The sequence below is a fragment of the Pygocentrus nattereri genome, chromosome 4 (assembly GCF_015220715.1).
Source record: "Pygocentrus nattereri isolate fPygNat1 chromosome 4, fPygNat1.pri, whole genome shotgun sequence".
Taxonomy (NCBI): Eukaryota; Metazoa; Chordata; class Actinopteri; order Characiformes; family Serrasalmidae; genus Pygocentrus; species Pygocentrus nattereri.
The window spans coordinates 36006232-36029012 of record NC_051214.1 but is presented as its reverse complement, the minus strand read 5'-3'; the positions used below and the strand labels follow the sequence as shown (position 1 = coordinate 36029012).

General features: G+C 39.0%; 1 protein-coding gene across 2 annotated transcripts in view; it reads right to left on the bottom strand.

Moving 5' to 3' along the window:
• The window catches only part of fndc1 (fibronectin type III domain containing 1), a 66198-nt gene extending 47382 nt beyond the window's left edge, over positions 1-18816 (bottom strand). For both annotated transcript variants that reach the window (XM_037538141.1, XM_017725652.2), the window contains exons 1-3: positions 18729-18816; positions 2668-2862; positions 2413-2499 (exon numbers count right to left, since the gene is read on the bottom strand). In XM_037538141.1, the coding sequence (XP_037394038.1) occupies positions 2413-2499; positions 2668-2862; positions 18729-18801 (355 nt within the window). In that variant the 5' untranslated portion in view covers positions 18802-18816. The remainder of the gene's footprint in view (positions 1-2412; positions 2500-2667; positions 2863-18728) is intronic.
• Positions 18817-22781: the final 3965 nt, after the last annotated feature.

The following is a 22781-nucleotide window of genomic DNA, read 5'->3' as shown; positions in this document are numbered from 1 at the left end:
AATTAGGGCTGGCCAGAACAGCATCTTACAAACTTTTAATACTCTGTGGTGTTGCTGAACGAGTACTTGAATGACTCCAAAAACAATAATATATACATTTCATAATTAGGTATAATTCTCAATCTGATTATTCTTTCTTTAATCTAAAGACCCAGTTTTCTATCCATAACAAATGGACACACATTTGTACATCGCTTTTCATGACAAAGGTCCCAAAGATGCTAAATGAGAGTTGTGCTCTTGTTTTTCTAATAAAGCCTTTTGGTTAAAACAGTGATATCGCCTCTAACTTCACTCACGAAAATTGTCAGTAATCCACACAAGTGTCCTAGAATTCTGGAATTAGTCCTGAAATTAGTGTGATTAAAGGATTAAAAAGATGAAGCTTCCAGATACTAAGGTAAAGATTTACTAAGAGAGGTGCTAATTACTATTATTATTATCAGTATAACAACACTTTGCGCTGTGGGGGTGACCAATTTAGCGATGTATCTACTATCTGTCTATCTAGCATGTACAACTCAAGAAGTCATAATCATTTGGAGTAGTGTAATGTCTTGTACTAAGAACTTCTATGTAAATTAACACAGGTGCAACTTTGCAATAATTTTAAGAAAATAAAACATCATTTCAACATAAAACATCAGAAATTTGAGAAAATTAGAAATTATTTTGACTTTCTGTTTTTTGATGGAGGGAGGAGCTGAACTTGAAGTCTGTGCCAAAAGAAACTGTAAAATTCCTGTTTTTATTTTCACTGAGAACATCTTGGTCATTTTGGAATTGTTTGACAGTTTTGGCAGTGGTGGACAGTAACTAAGTAAATGTGATTCGTTACTGTACTTTAATAGTTTTTTCGTGTATCAGCACTTTACTGAAGTATTTCCATTTTGGGCAACTTTTACTTTCACTGCACTACTTTTCAAAGTCAAATATCTGACTTTTTACTCCACTACATTCTGAGAAATCTGTCATTCCTTCTGGATTATGTGTGTATAAAAATGAAACATGTCAAAACGAAAGAAGCGCAAAGCAAGAACACGAATCAGGGCACAGCAGTCACTTTGTTTTGAGCTTGTTTTGGACTGTTGGAAAATATCGACCCATTGCAAGCACATGGTTCAAAATCACTGCAGCAGAGTAAAATTTTGGGAGTGTCTGTTCAACATAAATGATGAACTAACCTAACTTTGTGTAAATAGACCACAATATAGAAATATGTACACTTATGCAGTTGTGAGTGGCATATTTCTTTTTTCTGAATTCATAACACTATTACATAACACTATTAATTTATAACACTATTTCATTTTATAGTAAATTAGTTTTTGCTAGTTTATTTTTTATTAACAGAGACCTACAGATGCAGTATAGTAAATGGAAGCTCATTTGAGAATCTGTTTAAAGTAAGTTTGTTTTAAACTTAAAACTTGTAAATAAGCTGCAAATAAATCTTAAACTGAAACTTTGCTTGTTTGTAAGAAGTTAGTAAGTAGTTCAGAAACACTCGGTTCTACCTAATGGAAATTGTTTGCCTTCAGTGCTTATGATAATTTTAATAGACATCAGCGTCAGACTAATTAATGACATTCTATTAAAAGATTTGTTTATCAAGAGTGACACTGGAGTATTTCCACCTAAAATGAGTTATGAAGTGAGTCTTCTTACAAAAATGATAACAGGACACTTTCACTTTTGATACTTGACTAAATTTGAAGGCAAATACTTTTGTACTTTTACTCAAGTGGTGATCTAAAGGGAGGACTTCTGTTTTTACTGGAGTAATATTTAACTTTGGTATCTCTACTTTAACTCAAGTGCATGATTTGTGTACTTTGTCCTCCAATGAGTTTTGGTAATTTGAAGTAAGAGATTCATTACAATAATCTCCTCCAAGTGCTTTGTGCTTTGAAGAGGAAACACCTAGAAATGAATATGCAATGAGGCAAAAGCACCTTTGGTGCCCAAGAGCCTTTAGTAACTTTTTTGTAACACATGACAACCAAAATGGAGTTTGCAGTGGCATAAAACTTAAATTAAATCTGCAATTAACATAATCAAACAGCAACAAAATGAAGTACTCAATTATTCAAATTATTCAGGCCAGCCTTAATAACAACGCTAAAAAAATGAAATGAGAAAAATTTTATACTCAAAAGTGCATGTACATACACCCCCCCCCCCCCACTCCCACACATACACGCACACACACACACACACACACACACACACACATACACACAATGAATGAATACTCAATATTAATTTTATTTGGGCCAGCATTAACAACAATGTGAAAAAAATAAAATCAGAAAAATTTCATACAAGTGATGTACACATGCACACAGACACAGACACCCAGACACACACACACACACACACACACACACACACACAATAGCTAGAGCATACCTCCTGGAGTTTCTGCCCTGTAGACTGGTTTACTCAGTCCCTCCTCATTTTCAGCACTTATCTTGAGAAAGTGCAGGACTCCAGGCTCTAACACACACACACACCGTGCATATTAGACAACTACTGCATGCTCCTCAGTTCACTCACACAAGCCTGACGTAGTCAGGCAATCAGTGTCTGCAATTCGTTTTCATTGATTGTCCACTGGTTTACTGCATTAGCAGCCAGTGAGTGATCTGAGTCTGTCCCTCTTACCTACGTCCTCTAGTACCTCGGAGCGGCGGTTCTTGTCCACCGTGATGAAGCGCAGAGACTTCATAGACTTGCCATATCCGATGCTGTAGCGGTCCACTGGTCGACCGTCCAACTCACTAGGCGGCTCCCACGTGACCTTTAAGCCCTTATGCACCGACGTTAGCTTCACGTTGCGCGGACGCAACGGTTTAAAAGCTGGGAGAGAGCAGAACACAACAACACTGCCAAACTGAGAAACGCTCCGCCCACTAATGCGTTCTTATAGACTGTTGCTAAATTGGACAAGCTAACAGAACCTGGACAAAAATCCCATTCAGGATAAGACATTGTAGAGAATATACTTACATGTTTGTATGTACAAGTATGAGTTTGGAAGTTTGCAGTGTTGTAGAGTTCAGGTGTAGATGCTCACACCCTGCCTACTGTCGATAAGATACACAGTCCTGCTTACTAGCATAAAATTAGGTCATGACTCTAAAGTAATATTTTAGAGGTCTGTTGAGAATAAGTACAGTTCAGTAGAAAAACTGAGACGTGGATACAATTTCTTGTTAGGTTGAAAGAGATTTTTCAGACTTCTGGCAAGTTAATAGCTAGCAGCCTTGCTACTCGAACAGAGCATGGATAGGTGAAACCAGCGTACAGCAAAGAACTCACGTCCTGGTAGATAATATTGGTAGAACTGCATTAGTATAACAAGAGTTATCAAGCCAAAGTACTGGAACAACTAAACACTTCTAGTAATCTTGTGATTAAACTTTGCTGTACCTCTGTAAACATTCAGTGTTTGAGAACATATATGTGCCTAATGTTGTAGCTGGTATTAGCAAACCGGTATGCTATCAAAGCTGTTACAGTTTTAGAGACTTTGGCAATGAAAGCAGGAGCTTTGTGTGTTTTTGTGTTTTATCACTATAAAAGATCCTTTATTCCTTCATTGCTGGAGATTTTCTCCAAGTGAGCTGATTTATTATTGTAGCGTTGGTGTTGTCGTTTTGATAAAAGTGTTCAGCGCATCTACAGATTTGCAGCATTTTATTAGGCCATTTGTTAAATGCATTATATTGTCATACTGGTGAAAGTGTTTCCTGCATTTGCAACTCCCTTTTTTATTTGCAGTTCATCGGGTCTTCTCAGCCACCTTAGGTTACGGTTGGTAAGCAACCACAAATGACAGAGTGAGGGTCTATTTAATGTACACATGTAAACTGGTCCATCATTATGTTTTCCAGTTTTTAAGCTTTTTCATTTTATGCCATATAGACATGAACGTGCACCAGTCATGCATGGCTTACGAGTGTTTAATGAAGAAAGCTTCATTTTATTACAAGTTGCCTTCATTTTTCAATGACCTACTGCTATGTTAAAGCTAATTTCTGCTACTGTTGGGATGGGATTTGCTATATCATGGGATTTTCAGTGTCGTGGGATTTGCAATGTCCAGTTAGCACCAAGCTAGAGGGTTTATTACCACTTACAACAGCTCTGCCTGATTGCTACTTACAAACTGGAAAATGTAAAGTACTCAAAGCTCATTCATTTTGTACTGGATTATATTTTGTTAAAGCCCCAAGCACAAACTCACCTTTATGGCTAATGTTTTGATTCAGTCTGTACTGTTCATATTTACTGCTACTTTAAAAGGGGTGACCTGACTCGAGTTATCCACACAGAAGTACCTCCAGCCTGTATGTTTACAAACATTCTGATTTGGTTTTCAGCTCATTCACTACAATCAGTGTAGACAATGGTCTGCACAGTGTCAGAAAAGTTTTACTAAAATAAGAGCCAGTATGAATAAATTAAGACTGATTCTTGTTCATAATGAGAGGAATGTGAAATTCTTTTCTTGAGTTTACTCAAGTGGTGTTTATAACAACCTACTCTGGCTCACATTTATTTGACCTTAATTTGCACAAGACGTCACAATTATTACCCGTTACATAATTAAAATAATTACTGTCTGACAAAGCTCAGTCAAGGAAGTGCATCCAAACAATTCAATCAATTACCTTGACCATGAACACGATCCTTTTAAATTACTTGAGAAATCTGTCAACACTGAGTGCATTATGTGGGAGTAACAAGCATAATAACTCATGATTACTTATTTATTTCTATGTAATACACAAAAGGACACATGTGAGGTGTTCAGAAGCTTTTCGAGGATGTCCAGTGTTGTACCTCTCACAGCTTAGAAGAAGCAGGTGATGGAAAGATTAGCTTGTTTGTGATGTGACATAATGAAGATCAGCTTGGCTTCAAAAAACACAAATGAGTATGCAGTAAGCATCCCAGCTTATGTTTATCTTGTGTTCTGCTGTGGTTTTTGGCATTGTAAAATGCTTTTATTTTGACAGTCTTTGAATTTTATAGTTATGGCAAAATAAAAGCTTCTTTAAGTTCAGCAGAGCCCCTCCATCATCATCCTCTGAGACACGGCAGGGTGGGTGGCTCTTCCTTCAGGAAGAGTCTGACGCACTCTCAGATGAATATTTGCCATGTGCCTGCATTTTGTTATAGAACTTCAGTTTTACAACCATTAAATCATTCGAGTAACTAAGCATTGCATTTTACAGTGCAGTTTATCATGCTTTCATTTAAGAAGGACGTGTTGCCAAGGAGTAGGCAGACGAGTGCCAAACACCAAACGAAAGTTAAATGGGTGATATGGCAAAATCTAATTTGACAATACTTTAGGAGGTTTTTATGATAAACAATGTCTCACTATATTTATTTTTTTCTGACATCTATAAATTAGAACAGGAAAACTAGACCACATTTTAAAAATACCATCAAAAACTATGAATCTATTTGGATTCAACATTTCACACACTGTGCTGAATCTATTTAAACAGGACTAGTTATACTCTCTTCTTATTCAAATATGTAGTTGGAAAGAGATTTTTAAGTACTGATAAGATCCACAATGTGCTTAGAAAAGCGTATTGTGACATATTGTGAAGTCATTTATTTATACAACGACTGAATAAGATTTTTTTTTAAACCATTGAAATTTTCCTTTAATTGGCCAACATTAGCTTCTATAAAAACTGGCGGCATGCCAAGAATGAAGCTGAACTTGCCTTCTTATTTGCCAGCTTCTCATTCAGATGTAAACCGTAAAAGGTGCAGCAGTTACATTCTTGTTTTTTTTACCATTGTTAATTACTACTACTGACTACCTGAGCAAATACAGGTTAAGGACTATAGAAACTGGTGCAACTCTTTTCACCATCAGGAGCAACAGTGAAGTGAGCTAATGCTGTGTTTAGATGTTAGTTCAAAAAAGGCATTTTTATGTGAAAAAAATATTTCTGTGCCGTTTTGCACAAGCAATATTGGCACACAGATGCTTAAATGATGCCATGGTGATAGTATCTGCTAAAAATTGTTCTTAAGCTGAATAAAAAAAAAGGGGGAAGCAGGAACCGGACATCTTTGCACATTGGCAGTGGACAAACCTGGTTTCTGAGAAGGTAGGCTTATGCCATCCACCCAGGCCTATGTACATATAGATAGAGTTTTTTTAAATTATTGCTCCATCATTCAAAAGTTTGCAATCAATGTTTTCATTAATATAAAACTAATTTGATTGCTGATAACTACTTAAAATTATTCTAATGTCAGACAATTTCAATGCCGTACAATTTCACAGCTTTCAGACAATTTAGTAGAAAACTGTAATAAAAAGTGAAAATTTTAGCTCGTTCCAAAATGGCAATGTAGTTGTATGAATTGAGCTGTAGATGGTTCTATAGTGACTGGGAATGATGGAGAGCATCAAGAATAATATTGCAATAAAATGAATATGCCTTGTATGTCAAAACTGGTGATCTTGAGGCAGATAGAAAGAAAATAAATAAATACATCGTTCCCAATGTACTTAAAATATAATACATTTTAAAGTACTTCCAGTGTGCAGTTCATAATATTCATAATATTTAAATCTACATATTTGTTATTACTGTGCACAGAATAAATTATTATTATTATGACAGGTCATTCCAAACCTTTCTGGCAATGCAGAGCATAAAAAGGAACAGCCACTGTACCTTTGTGAACTAACCCAGCAAGCACCAAAAGCCAAACACATACTGGTTTTTAATCACTGCTGCATCATACAACTTCCCCAGATATCTTAAACACTGTCTAGGAGCTTGTCATACATGTTTCTAATACATACATACACACACATGATCTCCAAAACTCTAAACACTCTATGATCTGGTCTGTTTTAAAATATATAACATGTGGGTGGGTCAGGATTTTAATTAGATCAAACTCATATAAAACTAAACAACAGTTAGTGCTTTTCCCTAAAATAAACAGTTTATGGAGGTTAGCTGAGCCTCCAGCATTTTAATTCCATCCCTCTGGAACACATCCAGGAAGAACTTCAGAAGTGCCATTAACTGCATTTCCATTGTTTATGTTACAGTTTTAGACTATTACAGTATAGAACAAACACAATGTATGTCTGGTACATCATTTCAGTCTGTTTTGCGTAATGTCGCGTGTCACTTCTACCTTTCCTACTTAAGGACTGTTCCATACACTCAAATTCAGTTCAAATGACGTTTGCTCTATGAAGCCTCAAGGCCAAAATCACTGAGATACTCTACACTACTGTAGACTTTGGAATTACACATTTTCCCAAAGCCCCTATGAGCTGCTATATAGCAAATACACTACATGTCCAAAAGTATCCAGACACTCTTTATAATTAGTGAATACTGATGTTTTCTGAGCCCTGCTGTTGAAATCATGTATAAATAAAGATAATGTGTGGCCATGACTTAGTAAGGCCTGGGAACAAGATAATTAAGTAGTGGCTATGACCGAGTAAGGCGAAGTAATGAGATACTAATGTGTGGTCATGACTTAGTAAGGTGTGAGAATGAGATAAATAAGCCTTGACTACAGCTAACTAATACAAACTGGACATGTATTAGGATCATGTACCCACGTGTTAATATGTCATGGCCACACTTTTTTTTTTTCGTTTGGGATGTCACCAGCAGGGTCACGTAGACATTGCCTATTTACAAATTGCATAATTTCCATTAAAAAGCATTACTACCAAAACAAAAGACTCTGCAGACTCCAAAACTCTGGCACATGAGCCTAAGGTCACCATTACCCCAGTGCCCCCCAGCAGTGCACTGTAGAACAGTGAAACTGCCCTCTCTCATGGAGAGGTCCTGCATTCTGACAAATCCATAGCAGCAATAACATACACTAAAAGAATTACATTTCTTAGCTGAATAATTGTTTATCTTAATTAACATTCAACAAGTCATGAGATATTAATGAAGCAATAAGCTACTGGAGGCTGTGTGTTAAGGGGGTTTTAGGCACTCAGCTTCACATCACTGTAGCACACACCCTCTTGTGCTATATTGCTCTATTAATACTCATGATTTTAAACGAAACATTGGAAAAAATGTCATTTTTATCTTTTTATGTCTTTAAAGTGTATCTTTAGATATTATCTCTGTTAGAAACCTCGGAAATTGTAAGATAAGAGAGGAAAAAGCATTCTAAATGTTAATATACATTAATGACATTTTGTTCGGGGTAATGTTGAATCAGTTTTTTGGATAAATTCATCAGGAGATATTTACTCAATGAAAAGCTCAGTTAGCTTCTTCAAATGGTGTAAAATAGTGGTAGGCAATATGATAATACTTTATCACTATTGAGGTAGACTACATCCCAACATGCTTCTCGTAAGCATATAGGGGATATCTTCAGTACTTAAAGAAAACTGACCACCTGCATGTTTCACTGCTAAGACAACATAGTTAGGATTTAGTGTTTCCTGTTTATTTGGATGTAGAGCAATGCAGCAATATTGGAAAGTTGTAATAAAAATCTCTGTAGACATTGTATTTTTTAAAGATTTGTCATCAAACCTCAAAAAACAAATGTCATAAATTGTGAAAATGCCCCTAACATGATATTATAGTTTTGCCATATCAACTACCCCTAGTAAAAGTAAGTAACAGCAAGTAAAAAGAGAAAAAATGTAGGAGCCAAAACTTTGGATCTTCTAAATGATAACTTCACAGGAGAAGAAAAAATGTTCTTAACTTTGAATGAAAGTCAATGGAACAAGATTGTTTTCTTTCTGATTTGTATTAGTTTTTTCATCATGAAGTTTCAACACATTGTAAAGAACCACTGGCATAATCGTGTCTTGACAGCACGATATGTTCCATAGATCATTAGACCTGGATAAGCTATGCATTACTCAAATGGACCATGCTGCTGGGCAAGTCTGTTCCAGTTTCAACTCCACACCCTCATACCTTCTGCTCCTGCAAGGCCACCTGGGTGACATCACTGATCTATATTTCTGGCAGTGGAGTACAAGTCAAAGAGGCCATGTTGAGTCATAAGACTCCAATAAGACTGAAACCTCATAATGAATTAGCCTACATGACAAGATAGCCATCATTTTATAGCGGAATAAAGGATTTTCTGTGGTTTGAACTGCTGAGAGAGTGTATCTCAGTGTATCAAACCATAGTGCCAGGCTATAGTCTGTAGACTTTTTTAGAGTTATGAATGTGAGCTGATGTTTGTGTGTGTGTTTGTGCTCGTGTCTGCTATCGCAGTGTCAGTCATATCCATGCTTTTTCATGAGGACTTATGCAAAGTGCTGCAGGGTGAGCACCTGCTGTCTCCACACTAAAGTGTCAATGAAGCATGTGAACCATTTAACCTCCACAATTTACCCCCCCCTGCATGCATGGGACCTTTAGTGCCGTTATTTATCACACTAATACAGGGACCCAGTCTTATATTGGACTCTGCTGCCTCACTCTGTGTCACTGATGCTAAGTTCTGCTCTTCCATAGCACCCCTGCTGGTTTTTTGCCTGTGGTCATCCATAACCTAGCTGATGAATGTTCCTCATATCATAACCTTAATTGTTTCCTAATTGCATTATTCATGGATGTTCCTCCATTCCATGTTGCACACAAAAGCTAATTGAATACAAAATGCTCCCTCTTGTGGAAAACCTGCTTGCTAAACACAAATGAGAGCAAGTTACCAGCCAATTTCATGAGGTGTCGTGCATATACAGCTAAAAGGACAAATGTATTTATATGCACAGTGTTTTAGGCATTATTTAAAATGACAAAGGAAAATGACTTTAACGTTTCAAAACTACCAGACAGTGCATATGATCAGCTTTAAGCACATCACCCTAGAGATGAACAGAAAAATGCCAACTGAGAGCTTTCTCAAAAAGCATGTTTATAAACACAATCAGCTCAGCAATTAACAAAAATCCCCAAAACGTGTCATGTCAGTGTGGGTAGGCCTTTAGCCACTTTACTTTTAATGTAAGTCAATGGAACCAGACTTGTTTCCAAGTAATTTTAGGACATTTGTTTTAGTCCATTCATTATGATATACACCTGCAATGCAAAGGGCCACACGTATTTTCAAATTATGTCAAAAACTGAAAACAGTTAAAAATTGGAGATACAAGGTTTTGCTCCCACAACAGCCATATATAAAGCAGATTGATAAAACCACGTGATGTAATGTGAAAATATTTTAGCAATGATAAACTAATCAAGCTAAACAAGGCCTTCTGAGGAAGTAAATTATCTGGAGCATGCTTGGAAGCTTGATGTTGGAACTACACTCTGCAGGACAGTTAATCTCAAAGACCAGGAATGGTGACCACTGTACTATAGCATACAATTCCAACACCCCTTTGGGATATATGCCAAAACTGGCCTTACTTTGATTTATAAAAAATATATCTGCCCAATATGTAATTTAAAATGACCACCTCAACTGTATTAGCAGGCTGTGTTATGTTAGCCATGTTTACTAAACCTGACTCCAGAAGCTTTTAGCTAGAGAAAATGTGGCCAGTAATTTTAAAACAACGTCATTTTATATTGCAGTGGAGTCTCAATTGGCCAAAAGAAGCTTGCTCCAGTGCCCTGAGCCAATATTCTGGTGCTTGACAAAGTGCAGACACATACAGTGGGTTGCAAAAGTATTCAGCCCCCTTGAACTTTTCAACCTTTTGCCACATTTCAGGCTTCAAACATAAAGATATGAAATTGACATTTTTTGTGAAGAGTCAACAACAAGTGGGACACAATCGTGAAGTGGAACGAAATTTGTTGGATATTTTAAACTTTTTTTAGAAATAAAAAACTGAAAAGTGGGGCGTGCAATATTATTCAGCCCCCTTGCTTTAATACTTTGTAGCGCCACCTTTTGCTGTGATTACAGCTGCAAGTGGCTTGGGGTACGTCTCTGTCAGTCTTGCACATCGAGAGACTGAAATTTTTGCCCATTCTTCCTTGCAAAACAGCTCGAGCTCAGTGAAGTTGGATGGAGAGCGTTTGTGAACAGCAGTTTTCAGCTCTTTCCACAGATTCTCGATTGGATTCAGGTCTGGACTTTGACTTGGCCATTCTAACACCTGGATACGTTTATTTGTGAACCATTCCATTGTAGATGTTGCTTTATGTTTTGGATCATTGTCTTGTTGGAAGATAAATCTCCGTCCCAGTCTCAGGTCTTTTGCAGACTCCAACAGGTTTTCTTCCAGAATGGTCCTGTATTTGGCTCCATCCATCTTCCCATCAATATTAACCATCTTCCCTGTCCCTGCTGAAGAAAAGCAGGCCCAAACCATGATGCTGCCACCACAATGTTTGACAGTGGGGATGGTGTGTTCAGGGTGATGAGCTGTATTGCTTTTACGCCAAACATAAGTTCGATTTTGGTTTCATCTGACCAGAGCACCTTCTTCCACATGTTTGGTGTGTCTCCCAGGTGGCTTGTGGCAAACATTAAATGAGACTTTTTATGGATATCTTTGAGAAATGGCTTTTTCTTGCCACTCTTCCATAAAGCCCAGATTTGTGCAGTGTACCACTGATCGTTGTCCTATGGACAAAGTCTCCCACCTCAGCTGTAGATCTCTGCAGTTCATCCAGAGTGATCATGGGCCTCTTGGCTGCATCTATGATCAGTCTTCTCCTTGTTTGAGCTGAAAGTTTAGAGGGACGGCCGGGTCTTGGTAGATTTGCAGTGGTCTGATGCTCCTTCCATTTCAATATGATCGCTTGCACAGTGCTCCTTGAGATGTTTAAAGCTTGGGAAATCTTTTTCTATCCAAATCCGGCTTTAAACCTCTCCACAACAGTATCTCGGACCTGCCTGGTGTGTTCCTTGGTCTTCATGATGCTCTCTGCGCTTTAAACAGAACTCTGAGACTATCACAGAGCAGGTGCATTTATACGGAGACTTGATTACACACAGGTGGATTCTATTTATCATCATCAGTCATTTAGGTCAACATTGGATCATTCAGAGATCCTCACTGAACTTCTGGAGTGAGTTTGCTGCACTGAAAGTAAAGGGGCCGAATAATATTGCACGCCCCACTTTTCAGTTTTTTATTTCTAAAAAAAGTTTAAAATATCCAATAAATTTCGTTCCACTTCACAATTGTGTCCCACTTGTTGTTGATTCTTCACAAAAAATTACAATTTCATATCTTTATGTTTGAAGCCTGAAATGTGGCAAAAGGTTGAAAAGTTCAAGGGGGCTGAATACTTTTGCAACCCACTGTATCAAACAAAAACTAAAAATTACACATACTTACTAGAAAAATAGCTATTATTATTTTTCAATTGGTCATTTCTTCTTGGTCATCATGGTAAGCACTAGGTATCATTCTGTGACTATACTGGACCAAACATCCTTGACAATAACCAGATTCTGCAACACACAGTATTTTCTCATTATCTTGCCCTTCCTCAGTACAAGTGAGTTACAGAAGAAAGAACAAAAATATGAAAAGGATGGTGTCCCTATGTTAATGACATGATACAGTGAACGCAGATGAGTTTTTTCTATCATTTAACTATATATACTACCTCTCAGAAGTTTGGAGACACATTGCTTTAGTTTGAATTACTCTGAGAAATGCCATTAAGTAATACCTGCAAAGCTTTTGTCAACACAGAACAGATATTTACACACAAATGAGGTGTTTACTAATCTTGTAACTATATTTTTAACCATTTCAAAATGCTAGCTGTCCTTTACCAATGATACGAAGTTACTTGCAATAAAATCTCATTAAATTGTCACACAATAATGTTAAGAAAGTTTTTCCTCCTTATAAAAAAATCAATTTCAGAGATGGAAGTTCATCAAAGAGCCTTTTTTGGTATGAAAAGCAGGTTCTGCCTTAAAAAGTTGCCTTTTTCCAAAGTGCATATTAAAACCAATTTCCACTGACGATGGTTTAAATAACTGAAAGCTAGAGTCATGACATTACAACAAATTGTCAAAATATGTGGGGTTTGGCATAATTCCTTTCATTGGTTGTACCTTCAGTTTTGCAGCTTTTTCAAAGAAAAACAGCAAATTACAGATCAACAAAACATGCTCATTTGTATGTACACATTTCGAAAGCCTGTGTATATTTACTGTGTTTACTGACCTGGGAGCAGTGATCACATTAGCAAAATCACATTACATTTACTTGATGTGGTCTGAGGTCAAGTGAGAGTGCATCCTTTTAATGTTTTGATTAGATCTAGTATTCCTGACTTATTTCCTTAGTGACAGATTAAGGATGTAAAGAGGGTGTGAATCTCCTCATTTTAAATCATACTCTACATTAGTGGTGCCCAGTCCTGGTCCTGGAGAAGTACCACTCTGCAGAGTTCAGCTCCAGCTCTAATCTAAAGCACCTGGTCCAGGTAATGAAGGCCTTCAGAGACATCTGAGTATTAAAGTCAGGAGTGATGGATCTGAACTCTGCGGTGTGGTCGATCTCCGGGACCAGGAATTGGGCATCCCTGCACTACATCCTCTGACACTCAACTTCTCTCAACCATTTTCACAGCTATTGAACACCAAGAGATCAAATTCCAGTTGCTTTCGGGAGTTTTTTCTCTTCTTTTATCTTTCTCATATCCTCACCCACTCTGTTGTCAATCTCTCTTTATCTCTCTTTCTCCCACTATCAGTCACTCTTATTGGTCTTTTCTCTCTCCCTCTTTCAGCTCACTATCTCTGTCTCTGTTCTCTCTTTCTCTCTCTCTGGCTCTGTCTGTCTGTCTTTCTGTCTCTGTGTCAGTCTCACTCACTCACTCACTCACTCACTCACTCACTCACACACTCACTCACTCACTCACTCACTCACTCAGTCTCTGTGTCTCTTCCCCCTTTTCTCTCTCTCTTTCTCCATCCTTGTTTCACCCTTTCTTTCTTTCTTTCTTTCTTTCTTTCTTTCTTTCTTCCTTTCTCTTTGTCTCTCTCTCTCTCTCCTTTCCCCCCCCTCTCTCTTTCTCCTCTGTTTCTTCCTCTTTCTCCTCTTTCTCTCTCCCTCTCTCCTCTCTCCCTCTCTCTCTCTCTCTCTCTCTCTCTCTCTTCTTACTCCTTGCCCCCCCCCCCCCCCCCCCCGTCTCTCTCTCCATCTATTTCTCTCTCTCTTTCTCTGTCTGTCTCTGAGTTCTGGCAGAAGTTGTACCTGAGACATACCGAAAAGTTTCTTCCCGCCAGAATTCCCACCGGCTGACATGTGTTAAGGTACGAGGTTGTGGAAAAAAAGCCCTTGAGCCTCATTTTTTCCAATACATCTTTTATCTGTCAGGCAGATGTCTGGATGATTTGGGTGGTGTAATTGGGCACTGCTGAGAGTTTTTTTTTTTTGGAATGAAAGCTGCATGCTGGTGAAAAGCTTTTCAGCCACACTGCAGTGTGTCATGGGATTTGAACTCATCCTTGAGCTGAAAATGTGTTGAAAGCACCTCACAGTTCAGAACCACTTTATAATGCAAAAAACATGTTCCATCGTTTCTGTGTTAAGGAAAATGTACATTAAGGCCGTAAAAATAATTACATATATAGACTAAATGTTTCTGTTTGATGTTCAAGAAATTTCAGTTCTGCTCTATATTCTTAATGCAGCATGTTGCCAAATGCCTTCTCATAGTTTTTGAGTTCAGCACACTGAACCCTGTTAATCGTGATTATTTTGAACACAGTTTAATATTTGAATGTTGACCTGTGAGTTTTTGCTGTCAGTTTTGTGCCCATTGACCACTGGGACAGGCTCCAGCATCCAATGTGACCCAGAAGGATAAGGGGCTTAGATAATGTGTGTGTGTGTGTATGTGTGTGTGTGTGCACATGTGTAATTTGATTGTTATCTTAAATGTTTGTGACAGACTACCTATTTAAGATTACAATAAATAATTAATATTTCATGTTGCAGGTGGTGAAGGATCTGCTTGAAAATAGTTACAAAAGATGAGAGGCATTATGAATAAGAGGGAGACAACAGGGCTGTCTGTGTAGAGCTGATGGAAGCTAACTGAGGGATGTTGCTAAGAAATCAGATCTTTAATGAGTTATGGGTGTACAGTAGTGTTAGTATCTATGTGAGGTTTCTAATTTACTGTGAGCCCCTCTGCACCTCCCCTCTTCATTTACGCCACTGTGTTTGCCAGCAAGGCCTATGTTTTTCGATCCAGTCTGAAGGCCTGCTGATATTGGCTGAACCTAGAGCTCGCTTAGTAGCAGTAGTCCTGTGCAAAATGCTAATTTAATAACAAAACCTCATGCTAATTCAATAACAACGCCTGCTGAGTGAGGCGCATGTTGTGTAATGCTGATGTGAACATCCAGGCTCTAAATTTCTAATCCAGGTTATCAGTGGGAATTTGAGGGAATCACATTGATATTTTATCTTGAATTGGATATTCAAATCTCACACAATATATTACAGAATCTCTTTTGATTATACTAATCCAACTATAGTTCCACAGAACAGAGGGAAGTGGAGCAATGAGCGCAACATTTCAGAGGATATAGAAGAAGCTCGGAGGAGAGGACTGTAATACACAGCTGCTGACGGCAGTCCCAGGCTGCACTGGGTGACCTCATATACAGAGTTATTTCCAAAACAGAGCGGACGAATGAGAAAAAGAGAGGAAAAGGCAAGAGAGCAAGAGCTCTATTGTAACGTGGCAGCTAAGTCTCCTCGACGGGATATGGCCACTTCCGAAATTCCTCTGTGAGGAGAGAGAGAGGCTGAGAGAGAGAAAGAAAGGGAGCAACAATGGAGCAAGAGCGATACAGAGGAAAGAGTGAGAGTGAGGAGAGAGAGAGAGAGAAGAAAATGAGACAGAGTGAGAGAGAGAGAGAGAGAGAGAGAGAGAGAGTGAGAGAGAACGAGTCTGAACAAAATTGATTTCACGACCTAAGGGTGAAACGATGTCCAAAACATCTGCTTGTGAGCTCCCAGATGGCCCGTTAAAAGCTGAGAGATTCCAGTTTCTTCAGCATTGCTGTAATATGTTGAGACACGTGCTGATTGCAGCACTAAATGCTAACAACCTGCCATGCTCACTATGGCCACTATTTATGTGGCCATTTCACCTTAAGACCTCCTCTCCACTACTGCGGCATAGACAGGCAGTGAGGTCCTGATGCACTTGTGTGGCTCTGTGTTCTTTAGAGGAAGACTTTCTCCCCTAGCCGTGTATTCAGTGAACTCACTCTTCTATTTTTCTGCTTTTTTGGCGGAGCATTTTCCATCAGTATTCTAGAGCAAACTGCTTTTTAATGATGGTTCCTCTCAAGAATTGGAGGTAAAACCTCTATGGGCCAGACCCAGATTAAACCTATGCCTAGACTTTTCAAATGTGATTCACCACTAACACTGCAATTAAGTCAAAGACAAGGCTTAATCCATGTCTGAGAAACCAACCCTGAATTTTTGACTCAGTATTAAAAAGATGTTCCTTGAGCATAATAAGCCTGGTTCCTAGAGCCAGCTTAAGTCTAATGCTAGACTAAATGGTGAACCACCATTAACATTGCTGTTTTGTCCAAGATTAGGCTTAATCTGTGTCCACAAAACTCCAGATGTTACTGATATAGAAAGCAAATGTGGCCTCTTTCTGTAGGCCTCTAAATGGCCACTCTGCCCATAGCAAAATGGAAATCAACCCAGATAGCTTTTAAGTAATATAATCTAATGCAGTGTTTCTTCCAGCACCTCTGTTATCAGATTAGCTAGGACGTTGTTGGTGTTGACTCTCTGTGAAATGTTTTGATTTTGTGTTGAGCTGCTAGTGAGCAATGAAGGATGACAGGGGAGGGGTGAGACTGCGCTGCTATGAAAACAACTCACACCCCTCCACAAAGAGAGCCATATAAAACAGACAGCACAAGTGCAGCTTTCTTGATATCAAAAGATTATGTGCAACTGCTACAATAAAAAAAGCATTCATGTACTATGAAAGCACTTTTATAAATGCTGACTTGCTCCAAATTAGACACAAATAGAATCATATGGCTGCTGTGAAAGCAGTCAACTTGTGTTATTTTTAATGTCAATAAAATGCTCATTGTAATAAAGTTGATAACCTTAGAGCCCTTAAACCTGATCAGAGCACCTTTAGGTGACCACATGAACTGCCTTATGTCAGTAATGGTTTTGTGCAAGGCATCCAGTCTTTGCTGTATAATTGAAAGTGTATGAACGCAACATGTGCATCACCACTGTGAGCCAGACCAAAGCACTGTTTAACAGCGCTGAACTACACAGCCAAATCCCAGCGTAGAATTAACTCAGGCAGTGTTAAATTAACACCTACTGGCTTCATTTAAGTCAAGCTGGATGAAAAAAAAAGTATGGAAGAAATCAGACATTAATTCAAAACTAAAGATTTTGATTTGTCCAGTATAGTACTGTGCAAAAGTCAGTGACCACCCTTTGTAGTCAAAACTGTCATTAAATACAAATGATTAATTTTTTATAATCAAAACTGAAAATTAAACAGGAGCCTGAACAACCAAGCCTAATATCATACCATTTAGTATTCAGTGTCCGCCTTTATTACAGCTTCCATTCTTTTCAGGAGACTTGATTTAAATTTTTCAGTGAAATCTGAAGAGACTTTTTACACCTCCAGAGTTCAGGCTTAGTTATTTTTCATGACCCACGTAATGCCAAACAGTCCATTGTTCCACCACCAGCATCTTTGTTTGATTAGCAAATTATCTTTCTTTTTGTTTTTGTTTTGAAAATTTTGTAACTTTCACTTAATGGCCATTCTGCAATTGAACACCGCAAGTGAAATCAATGAAGGGTGGTCTATTCACCAGCTGGTCCAGTGCAGAAGTTTCAGCCAGACACAACTCTCCTCTTCTTCTCAACCCTCTTGGGTCATGAGTTTGGGCCACCGAGGATGCGTTACCTCAGGCACATTAGATCACACCTCTGGCACGTCCACCACCATGTGCGTGTCTGACTTTAACCATACGATATATGATCTAATATTTGTCATCTTAAATGAGTTGCAGAGTGAAGCAGTTCAGATTGCACCTATGAGCTAAGGCCATATTCCATAATGAGTGAGAAGCAGTAATACTTTCTGCTGGATTGCTCACCACAGTTATAGATGAGTCAAATGTTTTAATTGGCTGCACACAAATGAACCATGTTACATCAACACAATGGATTACTTTCAGTGTCTTACTTTGTAAACAAATGTGCAACCAACGGACAAAAAAATGAATCATGTAAATTAAAGGCCTTTTGCATGCTATGGAGCTTTTTTGCAAAAATAAAAACTAAAGATAAAAATTGATTACAGGTTTGTTTTGATTTGAGTGGCAATGACTAGCCATTGACAATCATGTGGTTTGATCTAGCACTCTGTGGCAGCTCCTCTTTCAGCCCTTAAGAGTAGAACTGCTGCATAAACCTCAGTAGGAATCTGCACAGCTACAAATCATTTGCAAGTAGGATGCTCAGCACAGACAGTTTCCAAAGCACTAACCAGCAATAAATACCAATGTAGCATTTCTAAGTCCTTACTGTTGCCTAATGTCAGGCCAGTGGGCACACAGTGAGATGTTTCCTCCAATCTGATGCACTTGCAAAACCACCATCCAAACCCTTATTACTGGCATTACTACTGCAACTGTCCTTCGCTGAAGTGCGTTAAAGCTAAATGCGCGCGCGGGAGTACGGCTCCTACCTGTGAGCGATGGGCTGAGGGCGCAGAGCGCGAGCAGGAGCGCGAGGAGAGCGCGTGCTGCGGCGGGACTCATGGCTAATGGAGCAGAAGCGGCGCGCGGCCGCTACACACGCAGAGGGGGGAGAAAGGAGGGGTGTGGGGGGGGGAGCGCTCCAGGAGCTAGGGCTCCCTCTAACGGGGCTCAGGCGGTGCTGGAGCGCGCACGCATGCACTTCAGTCTCTTGCTGGTCGGCTAATGAGGCAGTCTTGGACGAGTCCTCACTTCAGCAGAATTAAAAGCAGCATGTACTGTGAAAAACTCACAGAGTCGCAAAGCATCCTGCCTCCATTTACTCTTCACAGGCTGACATAAGCGCGCGCACGCCTGGTAAGTTCCTCTTGCTGTATCCGAGCTGCTGCTGGTGGAGCCTGTCTGCCCACAGTCTGCACTCTATAAACTCCAAAACAGCGCAGTCAGTCTCCACACGCGGGCCTTCCACTGGCTTTTTATGATGATGATCATGTGGAAGAGGTTAAAGCTGGAGCTGTGTGAACACCCGCTGCACCGCACTGCACTCCATAGGCACGAAAGAGGATGTACAGACCTGCGCAAAAGTCTGACCGCCCTTTATTTAGTTCAGTTCCTGCCAAAATGGGCATTAAGTTACTGAGGGACAATATCGAGCTCCACTCATGCTTCAGTTCTGAAAAATATCCACAGCTGTTTCGGTCCAACCTTTCATTCTGAGAACACTGTGCATCTGAAAGTATGTGCAGCTGTCAGAAAGAGGAGTTGAGAAAATACAAAATAGACAAAATGAGCTGCTGGTGTTCTTGAAATCAACAAGATGCTTGTCTAAATGCAGGATTTAAGTATTCCTCCTCTTCTAGATGGTGTATATTCATATTTTTAGGTAAAGGGGTGCGATATATCATGAAGTTTGAGTTTTACATTATGTTTACATCACATCTTAATCTGTGAGTTTATTGGCTCGTTGCAAAGCAGAAATCCGATTACTGCCTGACTCATATAGACCAAGAGTTTTCCCATTATCCGATGTTGATCGGACATGTTGATCGGACTACTGACAAAACCTGATTTTCTGCAGGTATTGAATTATTCAGTGCATGACAACGCACTTAATTGTTTGTACATACAAAAGTAAAGTCGACTTCATTTTGCAAGTACAGTCAACGTAATTTTGCACATCACTCAAAAATTAAATGTTGGATTATCTTAAAAATTGTTCCACACAACTGGGCTACTAGCAATGCATTTCTATGGAGAATATACAAGCCATATGTGCACAACTGAATGCCTGTGTCAGCTGACTAATTAAAAGATGTCAGATGTCTATGTGTCTGGATACTTTTGGACATATAGTGTAAATATAATACAAGATGATTTACACACAGGAAGGAGACACGCCTCACAGGAGTGGTGCATTTCCCAAACGCCTTCTTATCTTACTTGCACTGTAAAAATGATTTGGTGTTAAATCGTTTTCCATCACTTTAACTCAGAGTCAGTCTATCCTCCCTCAGACAACCCTGTAACTCCCATCAGCTGAGTGTGATCTCCAGACATGTAAGTCATCTAAAGGCCTACTGCGCTTAGTCATGTCTGTCTCAGCGAAGATTAAACTCCTCCTGCAATCAAAACTTAGCTTTTCAAAATGGTTTTAATACAGATGAGCTTTCACTTTAAAAAAATAAAGGTTTTTTTCAGCAGTGCCATTTAAGAAACACCTTTGGTACCTTTCCCCTTCAATTATGTTACTGGGGAGGGGTGCGAATGTTGTGCTAATTGTGTTGCCTAGGGACTCTTATTGATATAGCGTAGTGTAGTTTGGCCAGGCAGGGAATCAAATCCCAATCTGCCACATGAAGGGCAGCCATTACATTATCCCAACTGCTATGCTTCAAGGACGTTCTATGAAAAACCGTCTTGGTAAATGGGAACAGCGCAGAGAACCTTTCCAAAGTTCACAAAATCTCTACAAAATATTCCAATTAAAGATTTTTGTTTCATCAACACAATCGCTATATTTCAGTTGACTTCTTTTGGCAAGACTTGTGTTGATGTAACACGTTTTTAAAAATGCAAATTTTAATCATCATCATGTCACTTCAAAGCTACATTTGTTTTCAATGTATGTTTTATAAAATATACCCATATATGTGTGAGCAAATAGCTGTTTATGTGTTTGATTGAAAAATAACAGCAAGAAAATTTTCCTTTTTTCCTTTGGAGAAGGCAAAGTCTTCTCCAAACTTTTATCACCGCAAAAACATGCACACGTAATTACTGGCTGGGTGCTGTGATGCTTGAAATGATTTACCTCATATAAACATAAGCAACACTATTTTGACCACTCTTAAGTTGTTAGTCAGATTAATAACTACCCTGGATTCTATTAAAACAAACCACTTTAATATTGCACATGGATGCTTTGTGTAGCTGCCCAATGATTGCGTTTGACGCCTGCTTTGTTGAAGTGAACAGGATTTGATAGGACCCCGTGCTCAGTTTAAACCATCTGCGTTTTGATGATCAAACGATGCCAGATTATGACAGCATGCATTGTTGTCAGCACTTTGTGTGCTTGCTGTAAGCTGATAGATATCCCACAGTTACTATCATGCATAAAGAGTGTTTATATGTGATAGAAGGCATGTTGTGTTCCAGAAAAGATAAACAGTGCGGCTTAATGTTTTTTGTTAAGAAAACCTAAATGTTTATCTGGCTGTAGTAATAAATTCACATCTCGTTCAGGATTGCTCACCTCTGTGCATGCAACATGTCAGTAAGATACATAGAGCTATAGCTGCCCTCGTCTGCCATAATATAGCAGCTTTGCCAGGCTACATGTATAATTTATGCCCAGAATGTAGGCCACAATCATCTCACTCCCTCTCCCACTGAAAGCAAACCTATTACTAAAGAAGGGAAGTACATCATAGATTTTACCCATCAGATAAAACTTGGTGGAGGAATTTGTTTTTTAACACTGTCAACAAAAATCTACTGACCCTTCCCTAATGCTTACACACACCACACAGTCCTGCGGTTTCTCTCCTCTATTTCAGAGCTTTGTAATTATCACCCTCTGCTGGCCATGCTGGTCATCTGCGCTCAAAGAACATATCCCTCATGTGGCGGTCACTCACTGAGGTCTTGATGCCCGATGGCAGGGTCTGGTAGCGGCGCACTCCCTCTGACCACATCCTCTTCATAGGGGTAAAGTCACTAAGATCATATCATCCATACATTATTTATATTTTTGCAACTGTAATTACATGCAAGTGAGTACAACACAGACCACAGAAGAGTATAACAGCAAACAATAGATCTAACTTCCAATCCCTTTAAAAATAAAACACAGCAGATTTCCATGATGTTTAGCCACTAGTGCGTTTTATGGGTGCTGAAAATAAACTACATGCAAGCCTAAGCAGAGCTACCCTAATGTGTCCAGAGATATCAAAGCACAGAGGCATAGTTAACTCAAAGTACTGTGTCAGCAGATAAGCCTGCATTACAAATAACCATCCAGTAGCCATGCTCTCCAACTGCTTTAGGGGACCTCCGAGGAAGAGGCAATTAGATCTATGTGCGCATGTGTGAGAGACAGAGTGACAGCAAGCGAGAGAGAGAGAGAGAGAGAGAGAGAGAGAGAGAGAGTGGAAACCCAAGGAAAAAAGAAGCAATTCCTGTCCTCTGAGGCTTCAATGCTATCTTGAACTTACTCACCCAGATGCACTTTTAACCCCTTAAATGGTCCAGGGCCCCACCAGCCATTACACATGTCTATGGCCTAAGAAATGCACAGTTTGCACTGAAGTATCTGAATAATAAGCCTTAGTATGTAATAAGCCTTGGATTTTAAAGGGTGAAAAGCAAAAGCACCAGAAAGGGGTCTTTGGAACAATGCTAGAGAAGAACCACTTTTGGTTCTCAGAAGAGCCCTTCAAAGTGTGGACTCTCCAAAAAAACACTGTAAATGAGAAATACACTGTAAATGAGTGTGAACAATTCTACAGATTTTTTTACAATTCAGCACAATTAAATCT